Raw genomic sequence first — 22,975 nt, 5'->3', positions numbered from 1 at the left:
TCAGTCTTTACATTCTGCAGAATCTCACACAAATAAACTAGTGTTGTTTCTTCAAAGACATGGTTGGAGGATCAATTTACCAAAAAGTTCCTTGATTCCTCAGACAAGGGTAATTTTTTTAGGTTTCCAGATAGATTCAGTGTCCATGACTCTGTCTCTAACAGACAAGAGACAAATAAAATTGGTTTCAGCTTGTCGGAACCTTCAGTCTCAATCATTCCCTCCAGTGGCTTTGTGCATGGAAGTTTTAGGTCTCATGACTGCAGCATCGGACGCGATCCCCTTTGCTCGTTTTCATATGAGACCTCTCTAGCTTTGTATGCTGAATCAATGGTGCAGGGATTATACAAAGATATCACAATTAATATCCTTAAATCCCAATGTTAGACTCTCTCTGACTTGGTGGTTAGACCACCATAGTATTGTTCAAGTGGCCTCCTTTGTTCATCCAACCTGGACTGTAATCACAACAGATGCAAGTCTTTCAGGTTGGGGAGCTGTCTGGGGACCTCTGACAGCACAAGGGGTTTGGAAATCTCAAGAGGCGAGGTTATCAATCAATATTTTAGAACGCTGTGCTATTTTCAGGGCTCTATTGAAGAGAGAACCATTCATTTGTTTTCAGACGGACAATGTCACAACTGTGGCATATGTCAATCATCAGGGTGGGACTCGCAGTCCCCTAGCTATGAAAGAAAAATCTCAGATACTTGCTTGGGCGGATTCTAACTCTTGTCTTATTTCTGCGGTACATATCCCAGGTGTAGACAATTGGGAAGCGGATTATCTCAGTCGTCAGATTTTACATCTGGGGGAGTGGTCACTCCATCCAGATGTGCTTTTTCAGATTGTTCAGATGTGGGGTCTTCCAGAAATAGATCTGATGGCTTCACATCTGAACAAGAAACTTCCCAGGTACCTGTCCAGGTCCAGGGATCCTCAGGCGGAGTCGGTGGATGCGTTAGCAGTTCCTTGGTTTTAGCAACCTGCTTATATCTTCCTGCCTCTAGTTCTTCTTGCAAAAGTGATCTCCAAGATCATCATAGAACATTCGTTTGTGTTTCTGGTAGCACCAGCGTGGCCTCACAGGTTATGGTATGCGGACCTTGTCCGGATGTCCAGTTGTCAACCATGGCCACTTCCTTTAAGACCAGATCTTCTGTCTCAAGGACCGTTTTTCTATCAGGATCTCAAATCATTAAATTTGAAGGTATGGAAATTGAACACTTAGTGCTTAGTCATAGAGGTTTCTCTGACTCAGTGATTGATACTATGTTACAGGCTCGTAAATCTGTTTCTAGGAAGATTTTATTATCGAGTTTGGAAGACTTATGTTTCATGGTGTTCTTTTCATAAATTCTCCTGGCATTCTTTTAGAATTCCTAGAATTTTACAGTTTCTTCAGGATGGTTTGGATAAAGGTTTGTCTGCAAGTTCCATGAAGGGACAATTCTCTGCCCTTTCTGTTCTATTTCACAGAAAGATTGCTAAGCTCCCTGATATTCACTGTTTTGTGCAGGCTTTGGTCCGTATCAAGCCTGTTATTAAATCAATCTCTCCTCCTTGGAGTCTTAATTTGGTCCTGAGAGCTTTACAGGCTCCTCCTTTTGAGCCTATGCATTCTCTGGATATTAAATTACTTTCTTGGAAAGTGTTGTTCCTTTTGGCTATCTCTTCTGCTAGAAGAGTTCTGAATTATCTGCTCTTTCTTGTGAGTCACCTTTTCTGATTTTTCATCAAGATAAGGCAGTTTTGCGGACTTCATTTAAATTCTAACAACATTAATAGGGAAATTGTTGTGCCCTCTTTGTGTCCTAATCCTAAGAATTCTTTGGAGAGATCCTTACATTCTCTGGTTATTGTAAGAGCTTTGAAATATTATGTTGAAGCTACTAAAGATTTCAGGAAGACTTCTAGTTTATTTGTTGTCTTTTTCTGGTTCTAGGAAAGGTCAGAAAGCTTCTGCCATTTCCTTGGCATCTTGGTTAAAGCTTTTGATTCATAAGGCTTATTTTGAGTTGGGTCAGGCCCTGCCTCAGAGAATCACAGCTCATTCTACTAGATCAGTCTCCACTACATGGGCTTTTAAGAATGAAGCTTCAGTTACTCAGATTTGCAAAGCAGCGACTTGGTCTTCTTTGCATACATTTACTAAATTCTACCGTTTTGATGTATTTGCCTCTTTGGAAGCAGTTTTTGGTAGAAAAGTTCTTCAAGCAGCTGTTTCAGTTTGATTCCTCTGCTTATGTTTTAAGTTTTTTTCTTTTCAATTATAAGAAAAACTTATTCTTTTGGTTGTGGGTTTAATTTTTCAGCGGAAAATGGCTCTTTTTATTTTATCCCTCCCTCTCTAGTGACTCTTCTGTGGAGTACCACATCTTGGGTATTACTATCCCATACATCACTTGCTCATGGACTCTTGCCAATTACATGAAAGAAAACATAATTTATGTAAGAACTTACCTGATTAATTAATTTCTTTCATATTGGCAAGAGTCCATGAGACCCACCCTTTTTATGGTGGCTATGTTTTTTTTGTATAAAGCACAATTATATTTCCAGTTCCTTTGTTGATGCTTTTTACTCCTTTTTCTATCACCCCACTACTTGGCTATTCGTTAAACTGAATTGTGGGTGTTGTGAGGGGTGTATTTATAGGCATTTTGAGGTTTGGGAAACTTTGCCCCTCCTGGTAGGATTGTATATCCCATACGTACCTAGCTCAAGGACTCTTGCCAATATGAAAGAAATGAATTTATCAGGTTAGTTCTTACTTAACTTATGTTTTTAGAGCCAAGCACTTTCCAGGGGTAAATAATGTTATTGCTGATGCCCTATCAATGTTTAAATGGGAGTTATTCAGACAATTGGCAACTGATGCAGAGTTAAATGGTGAAGAATGCCTCATTTATTTTTGGCAGATTGGGAGCAGTTAGAGATAATCAAAAACTTGCTTAAAAAGTCATTGGCCCCGCGGACGTGGACAACATATAGTAAGCATTTGGAGGACTGGGTACAATTTATAGGCAATAAAGGATGCATGAAGTAAAAGCTATTTCTAGATTACTTGGTGTATTTAAAGCAATCACAAGTAAAGAAAGGTAAACAAACTACCATAACGGCATCCATGTCATACTTCTCTCAGTTATTAGAAGTGAACAATGTGACAAAAAGATGTATAGTAAAAAAAGCAGTGATGTGCAGTCACTAGAGGCAGGTGAGGCAGTGCTTCACCTCTCATATGGGCAAAAATATATTTTTTTTTATGGGCTTTAAAAAAATAAAATAAAACAATTGCAATTTTTTTCCCCAGCATTTTTTTTATTCACAGATACATGTTGTGCAATGGAGAGGCACAAGCAGGTCTGCCCACCATTACACAACATGCTGCGCCATCTACTGGATGACAGTGGTTAAGATCATTGGATGGCCCATTAACTGCTTATTTGAGGCAGTCCTATTTGGGCTGACCCAATCCAGTGAGAGGCATTAGTAAGTGGAACTTAGGGTTGGGGCTGGATGTTAAATCATATAAAACAAAACAAAAACGGAAAAAAACTACTTTAATTTATTTTGTTGCTGTGCTGTGAAGCTGCCAGCTTTTGCTAAAGTGAAAAAGAGAGTTCTATACTTCCCCTCTAAGTGCAGTGGAATGTTCCACTGTCACTTCCTTAATACAGACAGAGGCAGAGCAGGAAGAGATTCAGTCAATAAGCAGTGTTTAAGACACATCTTTGAAGTAAGTTCTACAACCTCTATATCTATCTATCTATCCATCTCTCTCCTTATGTGTTGTTCTCCCCATGGTCTCTCTGTCTCTCTTCCTCCCCCTCTGACTCTCTCATCCCTTATGTGTCTCTCTAACCCTCTGTGTTTGATTGTGTGTCTCTTTCTCTCTCTCTCTCTCTAACCCTCTGTGTGCGTCTCTCTCTCTCTTTCTCTCTCTCTCTAACCCTCTATGTGTCTCTCTCTCTTTCTCTCTCTCTCTAACCCTCTGTGTGTGTCTCTCTCTTTTTTTTCTCTCTCTTTCTCTCTCTAACCCTCTGTGTGTGTCTCTCTCTCTCTCTCTCTAGCCGTCTGTGTGTGTCTCTCTCTCTCTTTTTCTCTCTCTCTCTCTAACCCTCTGTGTCTCTCTCTCTCTCTAACCCTCTATATGTCTCTCTCTTTCTTTCTCTCTCTCTAACCCTCTTTGTGTGTCTCTCTCTCTTTCTCTCTCTCTCTCTAACCCTCTGTGTGTGTCTCTCTCTCTCTTTTTCTCTCTCTCTCTCTCTAACCCTCTGTGTGTCTCTCTCTCTCTCTCTAACCCTCTATATGTCTCTCTCTCTCTTTCTCTCTCTCTAACCCTCTGCATGTGTCTCTCTCTCTCTCTCTCTCTAACCCTCTGTGTGTGTCTTTCTCTTTCTCTCTCTTTCTCTCTCTAACCCTCTGTGTATGTGTTTCTGTCTACCTTTTATTTATTTAATTAATGAATTGGTAGTGCCATCTGATGGTGTGGCTTTATTTAAAGGGGTGGGGTCAAGCGCCCCACCATCTTTAAATTTCACCAGCCACCACTGGATCAAGACATTTTTATATTTACTGACTAATGAAAGAATCTATAAGCATAATTTGCAGCATTAAAGTAAAAAGTACGTTTTAGACATATATTTTAATGGGCATGGATTTCTAGATCTCATAATCAGAGCAAGCATTTTGTTATCTGGCAAGTGTTTCTGTTACAATCCTTTAGACTAAAATCAGATGTTTACTAAGTTGACCAGTTTTCCAAGACACCATTTAAAGGGACATGAAACCCATATGTTTTCTTTCATGATTTAGAAAGAACATGCAATTTAAATAACTTTCCAATTTACATCTAATATCTGTCTTCATTCTTTTGATATCCTTTGTTGAAAATAATATCTAAATATGCTCAGTAGCTGCTGATTGGTGGCTGTACATAGATACCTCATGTGATTGGCTCACCCATGTGCATTGCTATTTCTTCAACAAAGGATATCTAAAGAATGAAGGCGTATCCAAGCCACTGCCTCACCAGCCTCTGACGTCACTGCACGTCACTGAAAAAAGTGATTAAGGGGTGGGCAATAGGCGAGGAGAAAAGGAAGGATAAGAGAGAACCCATCACGGTAGAAAGGCTGAGGGCATTGGTTAGTTCACTAGGCCAGATTTGCAAGAATGTTTTTGAAGAGAAATTATTTTCTGCAGTTTTTATTATTGCTTTCTCTGCAGCATTGCGCAGCGAGTTGGTAGCATCAAGTAAAATTTCGGAAGGATACGGGTTGAAATCGGGAGACGTCAGGGTAGCAGATAAATCAGTCTTGGTATTTATTTGCAAATCTAAAACAGATAGAGAGGGAAAGGTGGCTTGGATAGTGGTCAAAGAAACAGGAGATTAGATTTGTCCAGTGGCAAGCGTAGGTAGCTACTTAAAGGCCAGCGCAGCAGAAGGAGAGATGTTTTTTAGGCATAAAAAAAGATACCCGGTGACCAAATTCCAGTTTAGGAGGGTATTACAGTTAGCAGTCGAAAAACTGGGTTGGGTACCCAGCTCATTAGCAACTCATTCATTTTGGATAGGAGCAGCTACAAATGCAGCTTCATTGGGAGCGCAAGCTGATCATATAAAAAAAAAAATTGGGCAGGTAGAGGTCAAATGTTTTTAAAAAATATATCAGGCCCCTTAAAAAAAAAAAAAAAAGATTATCATATACATATCTCGTTAGACAGTTCGTGGCGGTTTTTGTTTGTCAGCTTTTATTTTGAAGTTAACAGTTGAATTATTTTCTGTTGCAGAAAGAGCTCTAAGAATCTGGGGGTTGGGACACTCCTACGTGCATTGGGCTGCAATACAGACTGCCAAGTCCAAGCAAGGAGTAAACCTAGGTTTCAGTACAAATTCAGTTGGAATCAGGTGGATAGGACAGAGAGGGATGAAATGGAGACAGTTAATGGGGGTAGCCCAAGATTCGAGAAGAAAGTAGGGAAAACCTGACGTTCTGATCATCCATCTAGGGGGTAACGACATAGGGTCAATGCCCTCAATTGAGCTACAAGAGCAAGTCAGGGAGACATTGCGATGGTTTAAAGAAGCGTGGCCGGATACAAAGCTAGTATGGTCTAGCATCATTGCAAGGAAGTATTGGAGGGACTGCGTATCTCTGAATGGCGGCTTTAAATGTAAAAAGAAAGTGAATCAGGCAGGAAGGAAAGGGATAGAAGAGATAGGAGGACAAGTGCTAGAACACCCGCTTATCGGAGTCCGGAACCCCAAGCTTTACAGAGCAGAAGGGGTTAATCTGACAAGTCAAGGCAATGACTTATTCTTGGAGGACTTGAAAGGCATCATACAGTCTCACGTGACGTAAGAAAAGGTCACGAGGCTTATCTTGGGTGGCAGTAAGAGGATCCTCTTTGGTGGCGGGAAGTGGGCGGCCTGGCACGTGGGTAAGGCGGTAATGGGGGAGGTGTGTAGGGTACGGGGGGTATTGGTCTGTCGGTCAAACCCACATGCCCTCCTAGTCTGCAGACCTTTCGGCCTGTTACTTGCTAAATTACGACCCTGAGTTGCGTGCAGTCACGCTTCTTGGTTACTTGCCCAGTTCTCTCCTGATGCTGTTGCATAAAATTGTGTTATCAATACAAAATTCTAATTTGATTACGGATATGTTATTATCCTAAAGGTTGAGGATCACTCAGTTTTTTAATTAGATTGAAATTTAAATAAATTGTGACCTTTTCTAAACGCCAAACTTGTGTCTGTCATTTTATCCCCTTGGCTGCTAGTAACATAGAAAACAATTCCAGTAACACACAGTAGTGATTTGACTGCCAGGAGTACATACAAAAGAGTTGGCTGCCAGCAACATATATAGTAGCGCATGTACAGTGCAACCTATTTTAGGGCCATATTTTTATTGCATAAAGGCATAGGGGACTTTTACATTGAACTGTCACTCAGAGGACTGGAGATTTAAGTGTCCAGTATTTGTGTAGATTTGACTGTGCCGTCTGCACACATAATGGACAGTCCTGTTTAATACTGAACACCTGGCAACCCTAATTGCTCTATATCTGTGTGTGCTGATGCAATATTAATACATTAAACTAGAAGCATTTTTTTGCAAATACAAAACATATTGTAAAATGTTTCTATTTAATCTGAAATTCACTCATACACATGTTAACTGTTACAATGCCCCTTTAAGCAATCCAGATGTTTTTTTTTAATAGAAGCCTGTGTGACACAAGCTTTGCCGCTTTAAGATCACCTTAGACTACCTATATCTCATATACATTAGGAGGTTTTACGGGTTCTACTGTGTGTTTTGGCAGCTTCGCCTAAACACGTCAGACGAAGAAGAAGCCTAGTCCTGAGTTTCTCTTGGGTTTGTGCACAGAACCTCTGATCATGGAGAAACAGCAGCAGGAAGGTCTGGAGTCGAGGTACCGCGTGGAACGCGCAGTACTTCGCGAATATGAGTTGAGAGGAAGTTCACCTAAACCTACAGTCGCAGCGCAGTCCCTTCTCTGTGCAGCTAAAAGGAAACTGAGGTCAGTATGAGAATTCAGAGGATATATATATAAGTGTATATGTATTGTTATACAGAATAGTTAGAGAAATGTGAGAGTACGTCAGCATTCTAATCTGCCTCTCTCTCTAACACCTCCTATGTCTCATTAAAGTGACTGTAAACCCCTCATAATAACAACATTTGTCTACAGAATAGATTAACATACCAGCAGAGTCTTAACAATATTAGAACAGATTAGCACTGTTTACTGCAATTGTTTTTTTCAGTGGTAACAACTACACCCACTATTTGCTTATTTGGAGAAGCCAAACCGGCGTCTGGACAAGACAGGGCTTGCCACTGTCATTGTTTTAACAAAATGGCTTCCGCAGAAAAGATAAGATAAACTACAACTTAGGGAGAGAAATGTGACAGAGCTAGGCTTGTGCAGCTGCTGTATGATCTTTCATTTGTTCCGGGCTTGAAAAACCACAATTTAAATTACAGGAAAAGGGGTCCTAATAAATAAAGTATGTTGCACAGCTGTTTTACTGTGTATAATTAAGCACTTTATATTACATCCTTAATCTGTCACTGTCCCTTTAACTGTATTAGCTCTGCTGGATGTGCTGGCCTGTGTCACTATCTGACATCCTGCATGCACCCTCTTGAATGACACAGAGGGGCCACTATTATATAGCGCTAGTGTGTAATAGCAACTAAGCACAAATTGTTTTGCCGTTCAGGGAATACACTTTGAAAAACCCCATTGAGTGATGTTTACCTTACACCATCTGCTGTTGCTAGTGAGAGACAGATTTATAGGAGCTCCTGCCGTAGTCAAGCAAACACTGTGTAGTATGTTGCAGGGTCATGCACTTAAAGGGACACTGTTCATTTGTAATCCAGAAAGAGCATGCAATTTTAAGCAACTTTCTAATTTACTCCTATTATCAATTTTTCTTCGTTCTCTTGCTATCATTTTTTTAAAAAGAAGGCATCTAAGCTTTTTTTGGTTTCAGTACTCTGGACAGCACTTTTTTATTGGTGGATGAATTTATCAACCAATCCGCAAGGACAACCCAGGTTGTTCACCAAAAATGGGCCGGCATCTAAACTTACATTCTGGCATTTCAAATAAAGATACCAAGAGAATGAAGATAATTTGATAATAGGAGTAAATTAGAAATTTGCTTGAAATTTCATGCTCAATCTGAATCACAAAATTAAATTTTTGGGTACAGTGTCCCTTTAAGATTATCTGGGGACACACAGTGTACTCTGCATTGTGTAATACACAGACAAAAAATAAAATACACAGAAAGATGTCAGCTGTAATTATCAGACTATAATAAATGATGTAATATAGAATATAAATATAGTATATCAAAAATTCCCTTTATTTACAGATGTTCTGGAGTTGCAGCAAAATCTTTGTTATTTCAGTTTCTACCAATTCTTCATTGGTTGCCTCGATATCCGGTGAAAGAGTGGCTTCCTGGGGACATTGTCTCTGGTATTAGTGTGGGGATCCTACAGCTACCACAAGGTACAGACCTGCATTTCCTGAATACAAACGTATCCTCTGATATCCGACCCTCACATGAAATACAGTAGCCTCAATATAAGGTCTTATAAAATCCTGCAGAGTATTTCACACAAAGCAACCAACAAGATTAATAACGGGCGTTACATTAGTGGTGGGGCTGGAAACGGTTTTATCTTTGCCATGGAGTAGCATTGCCATCCAGCAAGCTGTTTCCATGGTTACAGATGCCCTTACAGTCACAGACTGATTTTGCTAACAGCTAACTCTCCTCTTTCCTTTAGGCTTGGCATATGCCCTTCTAGCCGGCGTGCCCCCTGTTTTTGGGTTGTATTCCTCTTTTTTCCCTGTGTTTATTTACTCTTTCTTCGGTACATCAAAACACGTATCAGTAGGTGAGTACTTGTGACATAAATCGATGCAATATGGATAAGTAAACCATAATTATGCAATTGACAAACTGCTGGATTTTTTTGTGACAAAACACATTTATAGGGTTTAGTGCACAGTTGTAAAGTACATTCTACATATTAGAATGAAACATAGCAATATGTAGTTTAAGCTGTCAAGGGCTATGCGGTGGGCAGCAGAGCAGCTGATTGGCTAAACTACACATTAGTTTAAAAATAACTGTGTGCAGTTTCTAAAGCACTGCAGACAATAAAGCTTTGTAGCCCTTGAAATTAGTAAAATTAAAAAAAATAAAAACCTGTGCAAAGTGTTTTCTGATGGTAATAAATACAATTAATGAGGGGCTGTAACACAACATATTTTGGGGGGTTTTGTATAAAAGTGACGTAAAAAAAGTAGAAAACGGCAAAATAATGTTTTTGATGGATTTAAATTTGAAAACACAAAAACCAAAAACTCTGCAAAATTACAAACAGTCGCCTAGATTTACAGTTCTGCGTTAGCCTTAAAAAGCAGCGTTAAGGGGTCCTAATGCTGCTTTTTAACTCCCGCTGGTATTATGAGTCTGGCAGGTACAGGTGTACCACTCACTTTTCTTCAGCGACTTTTGGCTACCGCAAATCCCCTTACGTCAATTGCGTATCCTATCTTTTTAATGGGATTTGCCTAACGCTGGTATTACGAGTCTTGGAAGAAGTGAGCGGTACAGCGTCTACCGCCAAGACTCCTACCGCATAAAAAAGTCAGTAGTTAAGAGTTTTATGGGCTAACACCGGAACATAAAGCTCTTAACTACAGTGCTACAAAGTACACTAACACCCATAAACTACCTATGAACCCCTAAACCGAGGCCCCCCCACATCGCACTAAACACTAAAATAAAATTATTTAACCCCTAATCTGCCGACCGGACACTGCCGCCACCTACATTATAGCTATGAACCCCTAATCTGCTGTCCCTAACATCGCCGACATCTATATTATATTTATTAACCCCTAATCTGCCCCCCCAATGCCCCCGCCACCTACCTACACTTATTAACCCCTAATCTGCTGACCGGACATTGCCGCCACTATAATAAATGTATTAAACCTAAATTAAACCCTAAACCGCCACACTCCCGCCTCGCAAACACTATAATACATTTTATTAATCCCTAATCTGCCCTCCCTAACATCGCCGCCACCTACCTACAATTATTAACCCCTAATCTCCCGCCCCCAACGTCGCCGCTACTATAATAAAGTTATTAACCCCTAAACCTAAGTCTAACCCTAACACCCCCCTAAATTAAATATAATTTAAAGAAAACAAACTAAAATTACTATAATTAAATACATTATTCCTATTTAAAACTAAATACTTACCTATAAAATAAACCATAAGATAGCTACAATATAACTAATAGTTACATTGTAGCTATTTTAGGATTTATATTTATTTTACAGGAAACTTTGTATTTATTTTAACTAGGTACAATAGCTATTAAATAGTTAATAACTATTTAATAGCTACCTAGTTAAAATAATTACAAAATGACCTGTAAAATAAATCCTAACCTAAGTTACAAATACACCTAACACTACACTATCAATAAATAAATAAACTATAGTACAAAAACAAACAAACACTAAATTACAAAAAATAAAAAAAAATTACAAGAATTTTAATCTAATTACACCTAATCTAAGCCCCCTAATAAAATAAAAAAGCCCCCCAAAATAATAAAATTCCCTACCCTATACTAAATTACAAAAGTAATCAGCTCTTTTACCAGCCCTTAAAATGGCTTTTTGCGGGGCATTGCCCCAAAGTAATCAGCTCTTTTACCTCTAAAATAAAATGCAAGACCCCCCCAACATTACAACCCACCACCCACACACCCCTACTCTAAAACCCACCCGATCCCCCCTTAAAAAAACCTAACACTACCCCATTGAAGATCACCCTACCTTGAGCAGTGTTCACCCAGCCGGGCACCACTGGTCATCCGATCCATCCAGAAGTCTTCATCCGATGGGGCAGAAGAGGACATCCGGACCGGCAGAAGTCTTCATCCGATCGGGGCAGAAGAGGACATCCGGACCGGGAGAAGGCTTCATCCAAGCGGCATCTTCTATCTTTATCCATCCGGCGCGGAGCGAGTCCATCTTCAAGACATCCGACGCGGAGCATCCTCTTCTGACGACGGCTAACAATGAATGAAGGTTCCTTTAAATGACGTCATCCAAGATGGCATCCCTCGAACTCCGATTGGCTGATGGGATTCTATCAGCCAATCGGATTTGATTTAATCAGCCAATCGGATTGAAGTTCAATCCGATTGGCTGATTGGATCAGCCAATAGAATTGACCTTGCATTCTATTGGCTGATCCAATCAGCCAATCGGATTGAACTTCAATCCGATTGGCTGATTAAATCAACCAATCAGATTTTTCCTACCTTAATTCCGATTGGCTGATAGAATCCTATCAGCCAATCGGAATTCGAGGGACGCCGTCTTGGATGACGTCATTTAAAGGAACCTTCATTCATTGTTAGCCGTCGTCAGAAGAGGATGCTCCGCGTCGGATGTCTTGAAGATGGACCCGCTCCGCGCCTGATGGATGAAGATAGAAGATGCCGCTTGGATGAAGCCTTCTCCCGGTCCGGATGTCCTCTTCTGCCCCGATCGGATGAAGACTTCTGCCGGTCCGGATGTCCTCTTCTGCCTCATCGGATGAAGACTTCTGGACGGATCGGATGACCAGTGGTGCCCGGCTGGGTGAACACGGCTCAAGGTAGGGTGATCTTCAATGGGGTAGTGTTAGGTTTTTTTAAGGGGGGATCGGGTGGGTTTTAGAGTAGGGGTGTGTGGGTGGTGGGTTGTAATGCCCCGCAAAAAGCCCTTTTAAGGGTTGGTAAAAGAGCTGATTACTTTTGTAATTTAGTATAGGGTAGGGAATTTTATTATTTTGGGGGGCTTTTTTATTTTATTAGGGTTCTTAGATTAGGTGTAATTAGATTAAAATTCTTTTAATATTTTTTTATTTTTTGTAATTTAGTGTTTGTTTTTGTACTATAGTTTAGTTTATTTAATTGTATTTTAATTTAGATAATTGTAGGTAATTTATTTAATTAATTTAATGATAGTGTAGTGTTAGGTGTATTTGTAACTTAGGTTAGGATTTATTTTACAGGTAATTTTGTTATTATTTTAAATAGGTAGCTATTAAATAGTTATTAACTATTTAATAGCTATTGTACCTAGTTAAAATAAATACAAAGTTGCCTGTAAAATAAATATAAATCCTAAAATAGATACAATGTAACTATTAGTTATATTGTAGCTATATTAGGGTTTATTTTAAATGTATTTATTTTTAAATAGGAATAATTTATTTAATTATAGTAAATTTATTTAGTTTTATTTAAATTATATTTAAGTTAGGGGGGTGTTAGGGTTAGACTTAGGTTTAGGGGTTAATGACTTTATTATAGTAGCAGCGACGTTGGGGGCGGGAGATTAGGGGTTAATAATTGTAGGTAGGTGGTGGCGATGTTAGGGAGGGCAGATTAGGGGTTAATAAAATGTATTATTGTGTTTGCGAGGCGGGAGTGCGGCGGTTTAGGGGTTAATACATTTCTTATAGTGACGGCAATGTCCGGTCGGCAGATTAGGGGTTAATAAGTGTAGGTAGGTGGCGGCGACGTTGGGGGCGGAAGATTAGGGGTTAATAAATATAATATAGGTGTCGGCGATGTTGGGGGCAGCAGATTAGGGGTTCATAGGGATAATGTAGGTGGCGGCGGTGTCCGGAGCGGCAGATTAGGGGTTAATAATATCATGTACGTGTCAGGGGTTAATAAGTGTAAGGTTAGGGGTGTTTAGACTCAGGGTTCATGTTAGGGTGCTAGGTGTAGACTTAGAAAGTGTTTCCCCATAGGAAACAATGGGGCTGCGTTAGGAGCTGAACGTTGCTTTTTTGCAGGTGTTAGTTTTTTTTCCAGCCAGCTCATCCCCATTGTATCCTAAGGGGAAATCGTGCTTGAGCACGTTTAGCCAGCGTACCGCTACTGTAAGCAACGCTGGTTTTGAGAGTAGAAGTGGAGCTAAATTTGGCTCAACGCTCACTTTTCTGAGGCTAATGCAGCCATTCAGACAACTCGTAATACCAGCGTTGGCTTAAGGGTGCGCTGGAAAAAAAAGGAGCGTTAGCCCCGCAGGTTTTTACCTACAAAACTCTAAATCTAGGCGATTGTTTTAATGGATTCAAATATTCCAAGTTCTCCATTGTACATCCAGTAGATTTGGCAGTTAAGTTCACTGATGAATGTTAAAGTCGGAAGCTGTTTTTGGTATTTCAGAGCTGAATATCCTCTTGTACAAGTTAAACACACTAAGCTCTGTGCAAATCAGTAATCTTTTATACCCCTCTCCTGATTGGTACTTTTTTTAAATAATTAGGTATTAGCTAACAATTAGTTTTCAGGGGTTAGAGACAATTCCATATTAACTTAAACTAGTAACATAAAGTCAGAATTTAATTGTGCAGAATTTTCATTACTTTTAAATATCCATAAATCCCAAAAAGCTTCTGGTAAGACAAGTGTAAAAAGAGGGTGATCTAATAAGTCATTTCTTATTGCACCTTTACTTGCATGTAACAAAGAAGCAAATCACCATTGGTTTGTAGCTGTACACACCTAGGGCGCGATCCGATATACGGCGCAGGTTTCGGCGCAAGCGTGGGAACCTGCGCCGCCCATAATTTCACCTCGCACATCGGGGTATTACATATACCCTGCCGGCAGTTCATAAAGTGCCATAAGTCTGATAAACTAGCGATGTCCAAGAATGAGCGTAAACACAAATTTCTGGAGTTGCTAGTGACTTACGGCACTTTAGAAACTGCCGGCGCCTAAGACAAGTAAAGGAAATATCAAATTTCCCGTAAAAGTCTAACACGCCTCATAAAAAATAAGCCAGACACGTAAAAACCCCTATATCCGCAATCCCCCCTCTCACTACTAATAATAAATATATTAACCCCTAGACCGACAATCCCTCATAACAATAAGCCTAATTATTAACCCCTAAACCGCCATAGCCCACACCGCAATTAACCTATTCTAGTATTAACCCCTAAACCGCCGTAGCCCACATAGCCTATTAAATCTATTAACCCCTAATCTGCCGCCGCCGCCGCCAACGTCACCGCCACTATAATAAAGTTATTAACCCCTAAACCTAAGTCTAACCCTAACACCCCCCTACCTTAAATATTATTTAAATAAATTGAAATAATATTACTATTATTAACTCAATTATTTCTATTTAAATCTAAATACTTACCTATAAAATAAACCCTAAGATAGCTACAATATAATTAATAATTACATTGTAGCTATTTTAGGATTTATTTTTATTTTACAGGCAACTTTGTATTTATTTTAACTAGGTACAATAGCTATTAAATAGTTAATAACTATTTAATAGCTACCTAGTTAAAATAATTACAAATTTACCTGTAAAATAAAACCTAACCTAAGTTACAATTACACCTAACACTACACTATCATTAAATTCATTAAATAAATTAAATACAATTAAATAAAATAAACTATAGTACAAAAAAACAAACACTAAATTACAGAAAATAAAAAAAATTACAAGAAGTTTAAACTAATTACACCTAATCTAAGCCCCCTAATAAAATAAAAAATCCCCCCAAAATAATAAAATGCCCTACCCTATACTAAATTACAAATAGCCCTTAAAAGGGCTTTTTGCGGGGCATTGCCCCAAAGTAATCAGCTCTTTTACCTGTAAAAAAATAAATACACCCTCCCAACATTAAAACCCACCACCCACACCCAACCTTACTCTAAAACCCACCCAATCCCCCCTTAAAAAAAACTTACACTACCCCATTGAAGATCACCCTAACTTGAGCCGTCTTCACCCAGCCGGGCAGAAGTCTTCATCCGATCCGGGCAGAAGAGGTCCTCCATCCGGGAAGAAGTCTTCATCCAAGCGGCATCTTCTATCTTCTTCCATCCGACGAGGAGCGGGTCCATCTTGAAGACATACGACGCGGAGCATCCTTCCTGGCCGACGGACTAACGACGAATGAAGGTTCCTTTAAATGACGTCATCCAAGATGGTGTCCCTTGAATTCCGATTGGCTGATAGGATTCTATCAGCCAATCGGAATTAAGGTAGGAAAAATCCTATTGGCTGATGCAATCAGCCAATCGGATTGACCTCCCATTCTATTGGCTGTCCCAATCAGCCAATAGAATGCAAGGTCAATCCTATTGGCTGTTTGGATCAGCCAATCGGATTGAACTTCAATCCGATTGGCTGATTGCATCAGCCAATAGGATTTTTCATACCTTAATTCCGATTGGCTGATAGAATCCTATCAGCCAATTGGAATTCAAGGGACGCCATCTTGGATGACGTCATTTAAAGGAACCTTCATTCGTTGTTAGTCCGTCGGCCAGGAAGGATGCTCCGCGTCGGATGTCTTCAAGATGGACCCGCTCCTTGTCGGATTGAAGAAGATAGAAGATGCCGCTTGGATGAAAACTTCTTCCCGGATGGAGGACCTCTTCTGCCCGGATCGGATGAAGACTTCTGCCCGGCTGGAGGACCACTTGTGTCCGAATCGGATGAAGACTTCTGCCCGGCTGGGTGAATACGACTCAAGGTAGGGTGATCTTCAATGGGGTAGTGTTAGGTTTTTTTAAGGGGGGATTGGGTGGGTTTTAGAGTAAGGTTGGGTGTGGGTGGTGGGTTTTAATGTTGGGAGGGTGTATTTATTTTTTTACAGGTAAAAGAGCTGATACCTTTGGGGCAATGCCCCGCAAAAAGCCCTTTTAAGGGCTATTTGTAATTTAGTATAGGGTAGGGCATTTTATTATTTTGGGGGGCTTTTTTATTTTATTAGGGGGCTTAGATTAGGTGTAATCTGTAAATTAGTGTTTGTTTTTTTGTACTATAGTATAGGATTCTATCAGCCAATCAGAATTAAGGTATGAAAAATCCTATTGGCTGATGCAATCAGCCAATCGGATTGAAGTTCAATCCGATTGGCTGATCCAATCAGCCAATAGGATTGACCTCGCATTCTATTGGCTGATTGGAACAGCCAATAGAATGGGAGGTCAATCCGATTGGCTGATTGCATCAGCCAATAGGATTTTTCCTACCTTAATTCCGATTGGCTGATAGAATCCTATCAGCCAATCAGAATTCAAGGGACGCCATCTTGGATGACGTTATTTAAAGGAACCTTCATTCGTCGTTAGTCCATCGGCCAGGAAGGATGCTCTGCGTCGGATGTCTTCAAGATGGACCCGCTCCTCATCGGATGGAAGAAGATAGAAGATGCCGCTTGGATGAAGACTTCTTCCCGGATGGAGGACCTCTTCTGCCCGGATCGGATAAAGACTTCTGCCCGGCTGGGTGAAGACGGCTCAAGGTAGGGTGATCTTCAATGGGGTAGTGTAAGGTTTTTTTAAAGGGGGATTGGGTGGGTTTTAGAGTAAGGTTGGGTGTGGGTGGTGGGTTTTAATGTTGGGGGGGTGTATTTCTTTTTTTACAGGTAAAAGAGCTGATTACTTTGGGGCAATGCCTCGCAAAAAGCCCTTTTAAGGGCTATTTGTAATTTAGTATAGGGTAGGGCATTTTATTATTTTGGGGGGATTTTTTTTTTTTTTTTTTTTTTTTTTTTTTTTTTTTTTTTTTTTATTGAATTTTACATTAATACAGTGATAAAGTAACAGAGTAATACAAGAGTAGTATAAGGCAAGTCTATTTTCATATATACAAAGAAAATAAGGCTTTCACATTGAGTCAAGTCACAACAACTAGGGCCTAAAGCTTTTGTTTTCTATGATGCCTCAGGCTTAGAGTCTCTTCACAGTTTCGCTGTGGTTCCGGAAAGTCCAAGATCTCTAGACTAATAAGTGCAGCATGAGAACTTTCCCTTTTTTTAATAATGTGAGGACATCAATAAATCTGTTTTTCTTATAAGTCGTAACTTGAACCAGGTACATTTTTGTGGAACATTAGTAACTTGTCTCTTGCCTTGTAGAAAGGGGAATAAATAGTGGTGAGGACAGAAAGAGAAAAAGAAAATAAAGGATGTAGTGTAAGAGATAGGCTTAGACATTTATGAATACCAAAATTTCTGTATCACTTTGGTTATGTATGTTATTGAGCAATTATATTATGTGTTCTGAGTGTTATGTTGAACAGATTCCCACAAAAACATCATGTCCAGATATAATGATAGTTGGTCTAGTTTAAGATAGTATAATCTCTCTAGTTTTAAGTTTTTATTGACTAAGTCAATCCAATCTGAAATGGTGGGTGTGTTTGCTGATTTCCATTTTTTCGGTATCAACTGATTGGCTGTGTTTAGCATGATGTAGTAAAGGTGTTTCCTTATTTTACAAGTGACCTCCGGTGGTTGGCTTAGCATTATTAATTCTGGAGTGGGTGTCATTTGGCTACCTAAGGTTTTGTTGATGGTCTCAAAAACACCAAACCAGAATGATTTAATATGTTGGCAATCCCACCAAATGTGGGAAAGGTGCCCTTCCCTGGAGCATCCTCTCCAGCATGAGCCTGAGGTTTGTTTGAATATATATTTAATTCTGGCTGGCGTTAAGTACCATCTCATTAATAGTTTGATATTAGTTTCCTTTGCATGGGCTGAGTGTGCTGAATGCGAAAGATTTGAGAATCTGTGTAGCCATGTCTCTGTTGGTGTATTTAAGTGTAATTCATTGTCCCATCTCTTTGTGTAGGATGGAAGGTCTGGATAGGCGAGTGCTAAGGTAAGTTTGTATAGCTTGGAGATTATTCCTTTAATATTCTCTTTGGATATACAGATCTGTTCAAATGCTGTAAGGGAGCGAAATAGGTCACCTTTGTATTTATGTGTAGATATATAGTGTTTCATTTGGTGTACACGGAGCCAAGAAGAGAGGAAGGGGTGTTCTATTAAGTCAAGTTGGGGTTTTCCTTTAATGGTCTTATTATCCTCTATTAGGAGATATATGGGGAGGAGTTTTTGAGGGTCTGTGTGAGGGTTGGGACCTGGGGTTATGCCGGGGTTAAATTCCGGGTTGTTCAGTAGTGTAGTGAGGGGTGAGTATCTAGATGAGATTTTGTTTGGTGTTTTACAGATGTATTTCCAGTCTGTCCAGGTTTCGTTGGAAATGGATGATGTTGAGATGGAGTGTTTGGCAAAATGAGCCGGGTTCCAGCTTGCGGTATTTAGGTTGTCTGTGGTAGCTAGGTTAGACTCAATTTGGACCCAGCTTTTGTGATTAGGTGTATTAAATTTGTACCATTCAAGAATTCTCTGTAGGGATATAGCGAGTTTATAAGAGCGAAGATGGGGAACTCCCAAGCCTCCTTCTGCTGGTGGCTTAAAGAGTGTGTTTTTGTTAATCCTTGGGGGTCTACGTTTCCAAATGTAGTCATTTATGATCTTTTGCATAGTATCTAAATCTTTTTGTATGCCTGGGATAGGAACTGTCTGAAGAATGTATAAAACTTTCGGTAGTAGAGTCATTTTTGCTGCCTGTATTCTACCTGTCCAGGATATGTTTTTAGGGAGCCATTGGGATGTTAGTTTTTGGAGTTCTGTGATCAGGCCTCCATAGTTATATTTGCGGAGATCTGTCTTATCTGGGGTAATGTGAATGCCAAGATATTTCAGGAATTTTGTTTGCTGTTTGAGGGGACAAATGGATTTTAATGTATTAAGGGCGTTAGTTGTCAGATGTATTGGTAAGTATTCAGATTTAGACATATTTACTAGGAAATTTGATATCGTCCCAAACTGTGTTAATTCAGTGATTGCTTGTTGTAGCGATGATATAGGGTTTGTGAGGGTCAAGAGGATATCGTCCGCGAATATGGCCAGTTTGTGCATATGGTCTGCTATGGATATTCCGTGGATTTGGTCGTTCAGTCTTATTTTAATAGCCAGGGGTTCTAAAGATAAAATGAACAAAAGTGGTGATAAGGGGCATCCCTGTCTGGAGCCGTTCCGAATTTCAAACGGCTCAGAGAGGGTTCCATTGATCTTAATCTGTGCCGTGGGATTTGAGTATAAAGCAAGAATTTTTTGGATAAAAGAGTCTGGGATGTGGAAATGCTGTAGGGTCGAAAGAAGGTATGTCCAGTCCAGTCGGTCGAAGGCTTTTTCAGCGTCGGTGGATACGAAAACAGTAGGGGTCTTGTTTTGTGTAACATGTTCTAGCAAATTGAGTACTTTGACCGTATTATCTTTTGCTTCTCTATGTGGGACAAAGCCTACTTGGTCTTGGTGAACTATGGATGGGAGAATGTGGTTGAGGCGGGAGGCTAGTATTTTTGCATATAGTTTGAGATCAATATTTAATAAAGAGATGGGCCTAAAGTTGGCTGGAATGTTTGGGGGCTTGCCAGGTTTAGCTAAGACTGAGATATTCGCTTGCATCATAGTGTCTGGGAAAGGTAATTTTTCTGGTATGGAGTTAAATAGTGATGTTAAGTGGGGTATTAGAACAGAAGCAAATGTCTTATAGTATAGTCCTGTAAAGCCATCAGGGCCTGGAGCTTTGTTTTGTTTTAATTGTTTTATTGCCTCTAGTACTTCAGATGGTTGGATGGGGCGATCTAGGTGCTGGCATTGGTCTGCGTTAAGCTTGGGAATAGGCAGGCTGTCTAGATATCGATTACAGAGGAGTATATGATTTTGCGGGTTTCTAAGAGGGAAAAGATTATAGAGTTTATGGTAGAATTCCTTGAATTCCCTGGCTATGGACTTGGTGTCTTCTAATTGTTTACCATGTGATGTTTTGATGGAATGAATGTAAGTTTTTTGTTGTTGTTTTTTTAATGCCCTGGCTAAAAGCTTCCCTGACTTGTTTCCCTCCCTGTAGAATGTTTGGTGTAAGTGCAGAAGTTTTCTTTGTGTTTGGATATGCAGTATAGAGTTCATATTTTCTCTTTTAAGCTTGAGTTGATCTAGGGTAGAAGTATCAGAGGGGTTCAATTTGTGTTTGAAATCTAAATCTGCGATTTCCATAGCTAGTAAATTTATCTCTTCTCGACTTTTCTTTTTGATTTGGGCGGCAGTCTTGATAAACTCGCCTCTTATAGTGCTCTTGTGGGCCTCCCAAAGGGTGGTCACATTAATGTCTGGTGACAGATTTATGGAGAAGTATGAGGTTATGTGCTCTAGAAAGAGTTCCTTTTGTGCTGGATCTAGTAATATTGAATCATCTAATCTCCATTGGAAAGGTTTGGTGGGAGCTGTAGGCCATTTTATGGTGCATGTCACTAGTGAATGATCTGACCATGTTGTATGCTGAATGCCTGAGTGTATGGTGTGGGATAATATTAGGTGGTCTACTAAAATATAATCCAGCCTAGAATATGTCTTATTAGGGTGCGAGAAGAAGGTGAAGTCTAATTTTTGGGGGTTGAAATACCTCCATGTGTCATGTAGGCCGAGAAGTTTAAATTTTTGCCATACGGTGTGGTGATGTGGGATTCTAGCTCTAGTGAGTGGGTTTGAGCAATCAACAGTGGGGTCTAAGGGAAGATTAAAATCTCCTGCTATGATCAATGATCCCTTTGCCTCTGTAAGAATTAGATCCGTTACTGATGTTATAAATTTATCTTGATGGGAATTTGTGGCGTAAACATTCACTAAGGTTACCGGTTTACCGTAAAGAAGGCCTTTCAAGCATAGATATCTGCCCTCCTTGTCACGTATAATATGTGTCTTGGTAAAAGGGATCGATTTGTGGATTAGGATGCTCACTCCATTAATTTTTTTGTGCGGGTTAGAGCTATGGAAATGTAGGGGGTAGTGTGTAGAAAAATATTTGGGGATGTTTTTGCCTTTAAAGTGGGTTTCTTGGAGCATTAGGATATGTCCTCCTTTTTTTTGGAGATCTAGAATAGCCATTCTTCTTTTATTGGGACAGTTGAGGCCTTTGGTGTTTTGAGTATAGATGTTGAGGTTTTGTGATGTATGATTAACCATCATGTGTAATCAATGAAAATGAGGGTGGTTGACAATAACATATTTTGCATTCTGGCATGTGAGTATTTAGCAATACAGAATTACAAAGGATAGGGAAGAAAGGACAGAAGAAGAAAGGTGAACAGAAAAGACAGTGAAGAAACATAATGAGACATAACAATCTTAGCAACATATTTCTATCTTAAAGGAGATAAACTCCCAACTAAATGAGAACAAGAAAAAAAAAAAAACGTCAATATCAGTTAACAGTTAACATTTTACCCTTTGAAACTTCATATCAGCATTTCTCAGGGTTTTCAGGTCCAATATATTAAGGTTTGCTGGGGGTACTTGCAGTTGGTATCCCTCTAGGAGTAGACTCAAATTGGTGAGTATTGCATCTTTGGAGGAGGCGATTGGTCCCTATCTCCTTTCATCTAATGTTGGAGATGTTGGCTGTGTGGATTTGCGCATCTTTCTTTGTGAGACTTGTCTCCATTCGTTTCTTTGTGGCAGGGGGGAGGGCTTGTCCGTGCTAGAATGTCTCTCTTGTGAAGTGGTGTTTTCCTCTATTTGGGGAGATGGAATGTCCAGATCTTTACATATACCTGGTATATCTTTGGTGGATGAACATGTGAAGCGTTTCCCCCTCCAGAGGATCAAGAGATGGAAGGGAAAACCCCATCTGTACGGTATATTTAGCTTCCTTAGCAACATAGTAAGTGGTTTGAGTTCTTTTCTTTTTGTAAGAGTTCTCTGTGATAGATCAGCAAACATCTGTATCTCTGCATTTTCATATTTGATGGGTTGTTGTTCTCTAGCTAGTCTCATTAACTCTTCTTTTTCTTGAAAGTTAGTGACACGGACTATAACATCCCTTGGTGGTTGTCCCGCTAGCGGTTTGGGGCGTAAGGCCCTGTGGGCTCTGTCTAGACTTATTTTGGATGGCGTTTCTTCTTTTTTTAATGTGCTAAACAGATCTTGGAGGTATTGTTCAATATCAGATGGTGAAATGGATTCAGGAATTCCCCTCAATCTGATGTTCTGACGTCTGCTGCGGTTTTCAACATCGTCTATCTTATCTTCTAATTCAGTAATGGTCGTATCTTGTTTATGAATAGTGTCATGTAGGTCTGAGATGGCTTCTGCATGTAAATCTTGGCGGTCTTCCAGAGCTTCAACTCTGTGACCGATTTCTGTGATATCTTTTTTAAGGTCTGAAATTTCATCTTTGATGCATTGCTTGACCTGAGAGAGGAGGGAGGAAAAATCTTTCTTTGATGGTAGTGTTTTAAAAAGGGCTGTAGGGATTGTAATATTTTCTGGTGTATGATCACTTTCAGAGTCTGATGAGCTTTGGTTAGACCTTTGATCTGGTAACACTTCTTCCATGGGAGCTGGTGTTTTAGCTTCTAGTGTCTTGAAAAAGCTGTTTACTGAATGAGTAGGTGTATTAAGAGGTTTAGTGCTTTTACTTGG

At 39.8% G+C, this 22,975-nt stretch overlaps 1 protein-coding gene across 1 annotated transcript in view; it reads left to right on the top strand.

Moving 5' to 3' along the window:
- CELSR3 (cadherin EGF LAG seven-pass G-type receptor 3) overlaps positions 1–22,975 on the top strand; it is a 649,278-nt gene that overhangs the window by 427,114 nt on the left and 199,189 nt on the right. Inside the window, 4 exon segments of the mRNA XM_053689358.1 lie at positions 5,797–5,980; positions 7,355–7,554; positions 8,924–9,063; positions 9,345–9,455. Of these exon segments, the coding sequence (XP_053545333.1) occupies positions 5,797–5,980; positions 7,355–7,554; positions 8,924–9,063; positions 9,345–9,455 (635 nt within the window).

Source organism: Bombina bombina, chromosome 7 (genome assembly GCF_027579735.1).
Source record: "Bombina bombina isolate aBomBom1 chromosome 7, aBomBom1.pri, whole genome shotgun sequence".
Taxonomy (NCBI): domain Eukaryota; kingdom Metazoa; phylum Chordata; class Amphibia; order Anura; family Bombinatoridae; genus Bombina; species Bombina bombina.
Note: the sequence above shows the minus strand (reverse complement) of the source record. Positions and strands in the feature narration are given on the sequence as shown.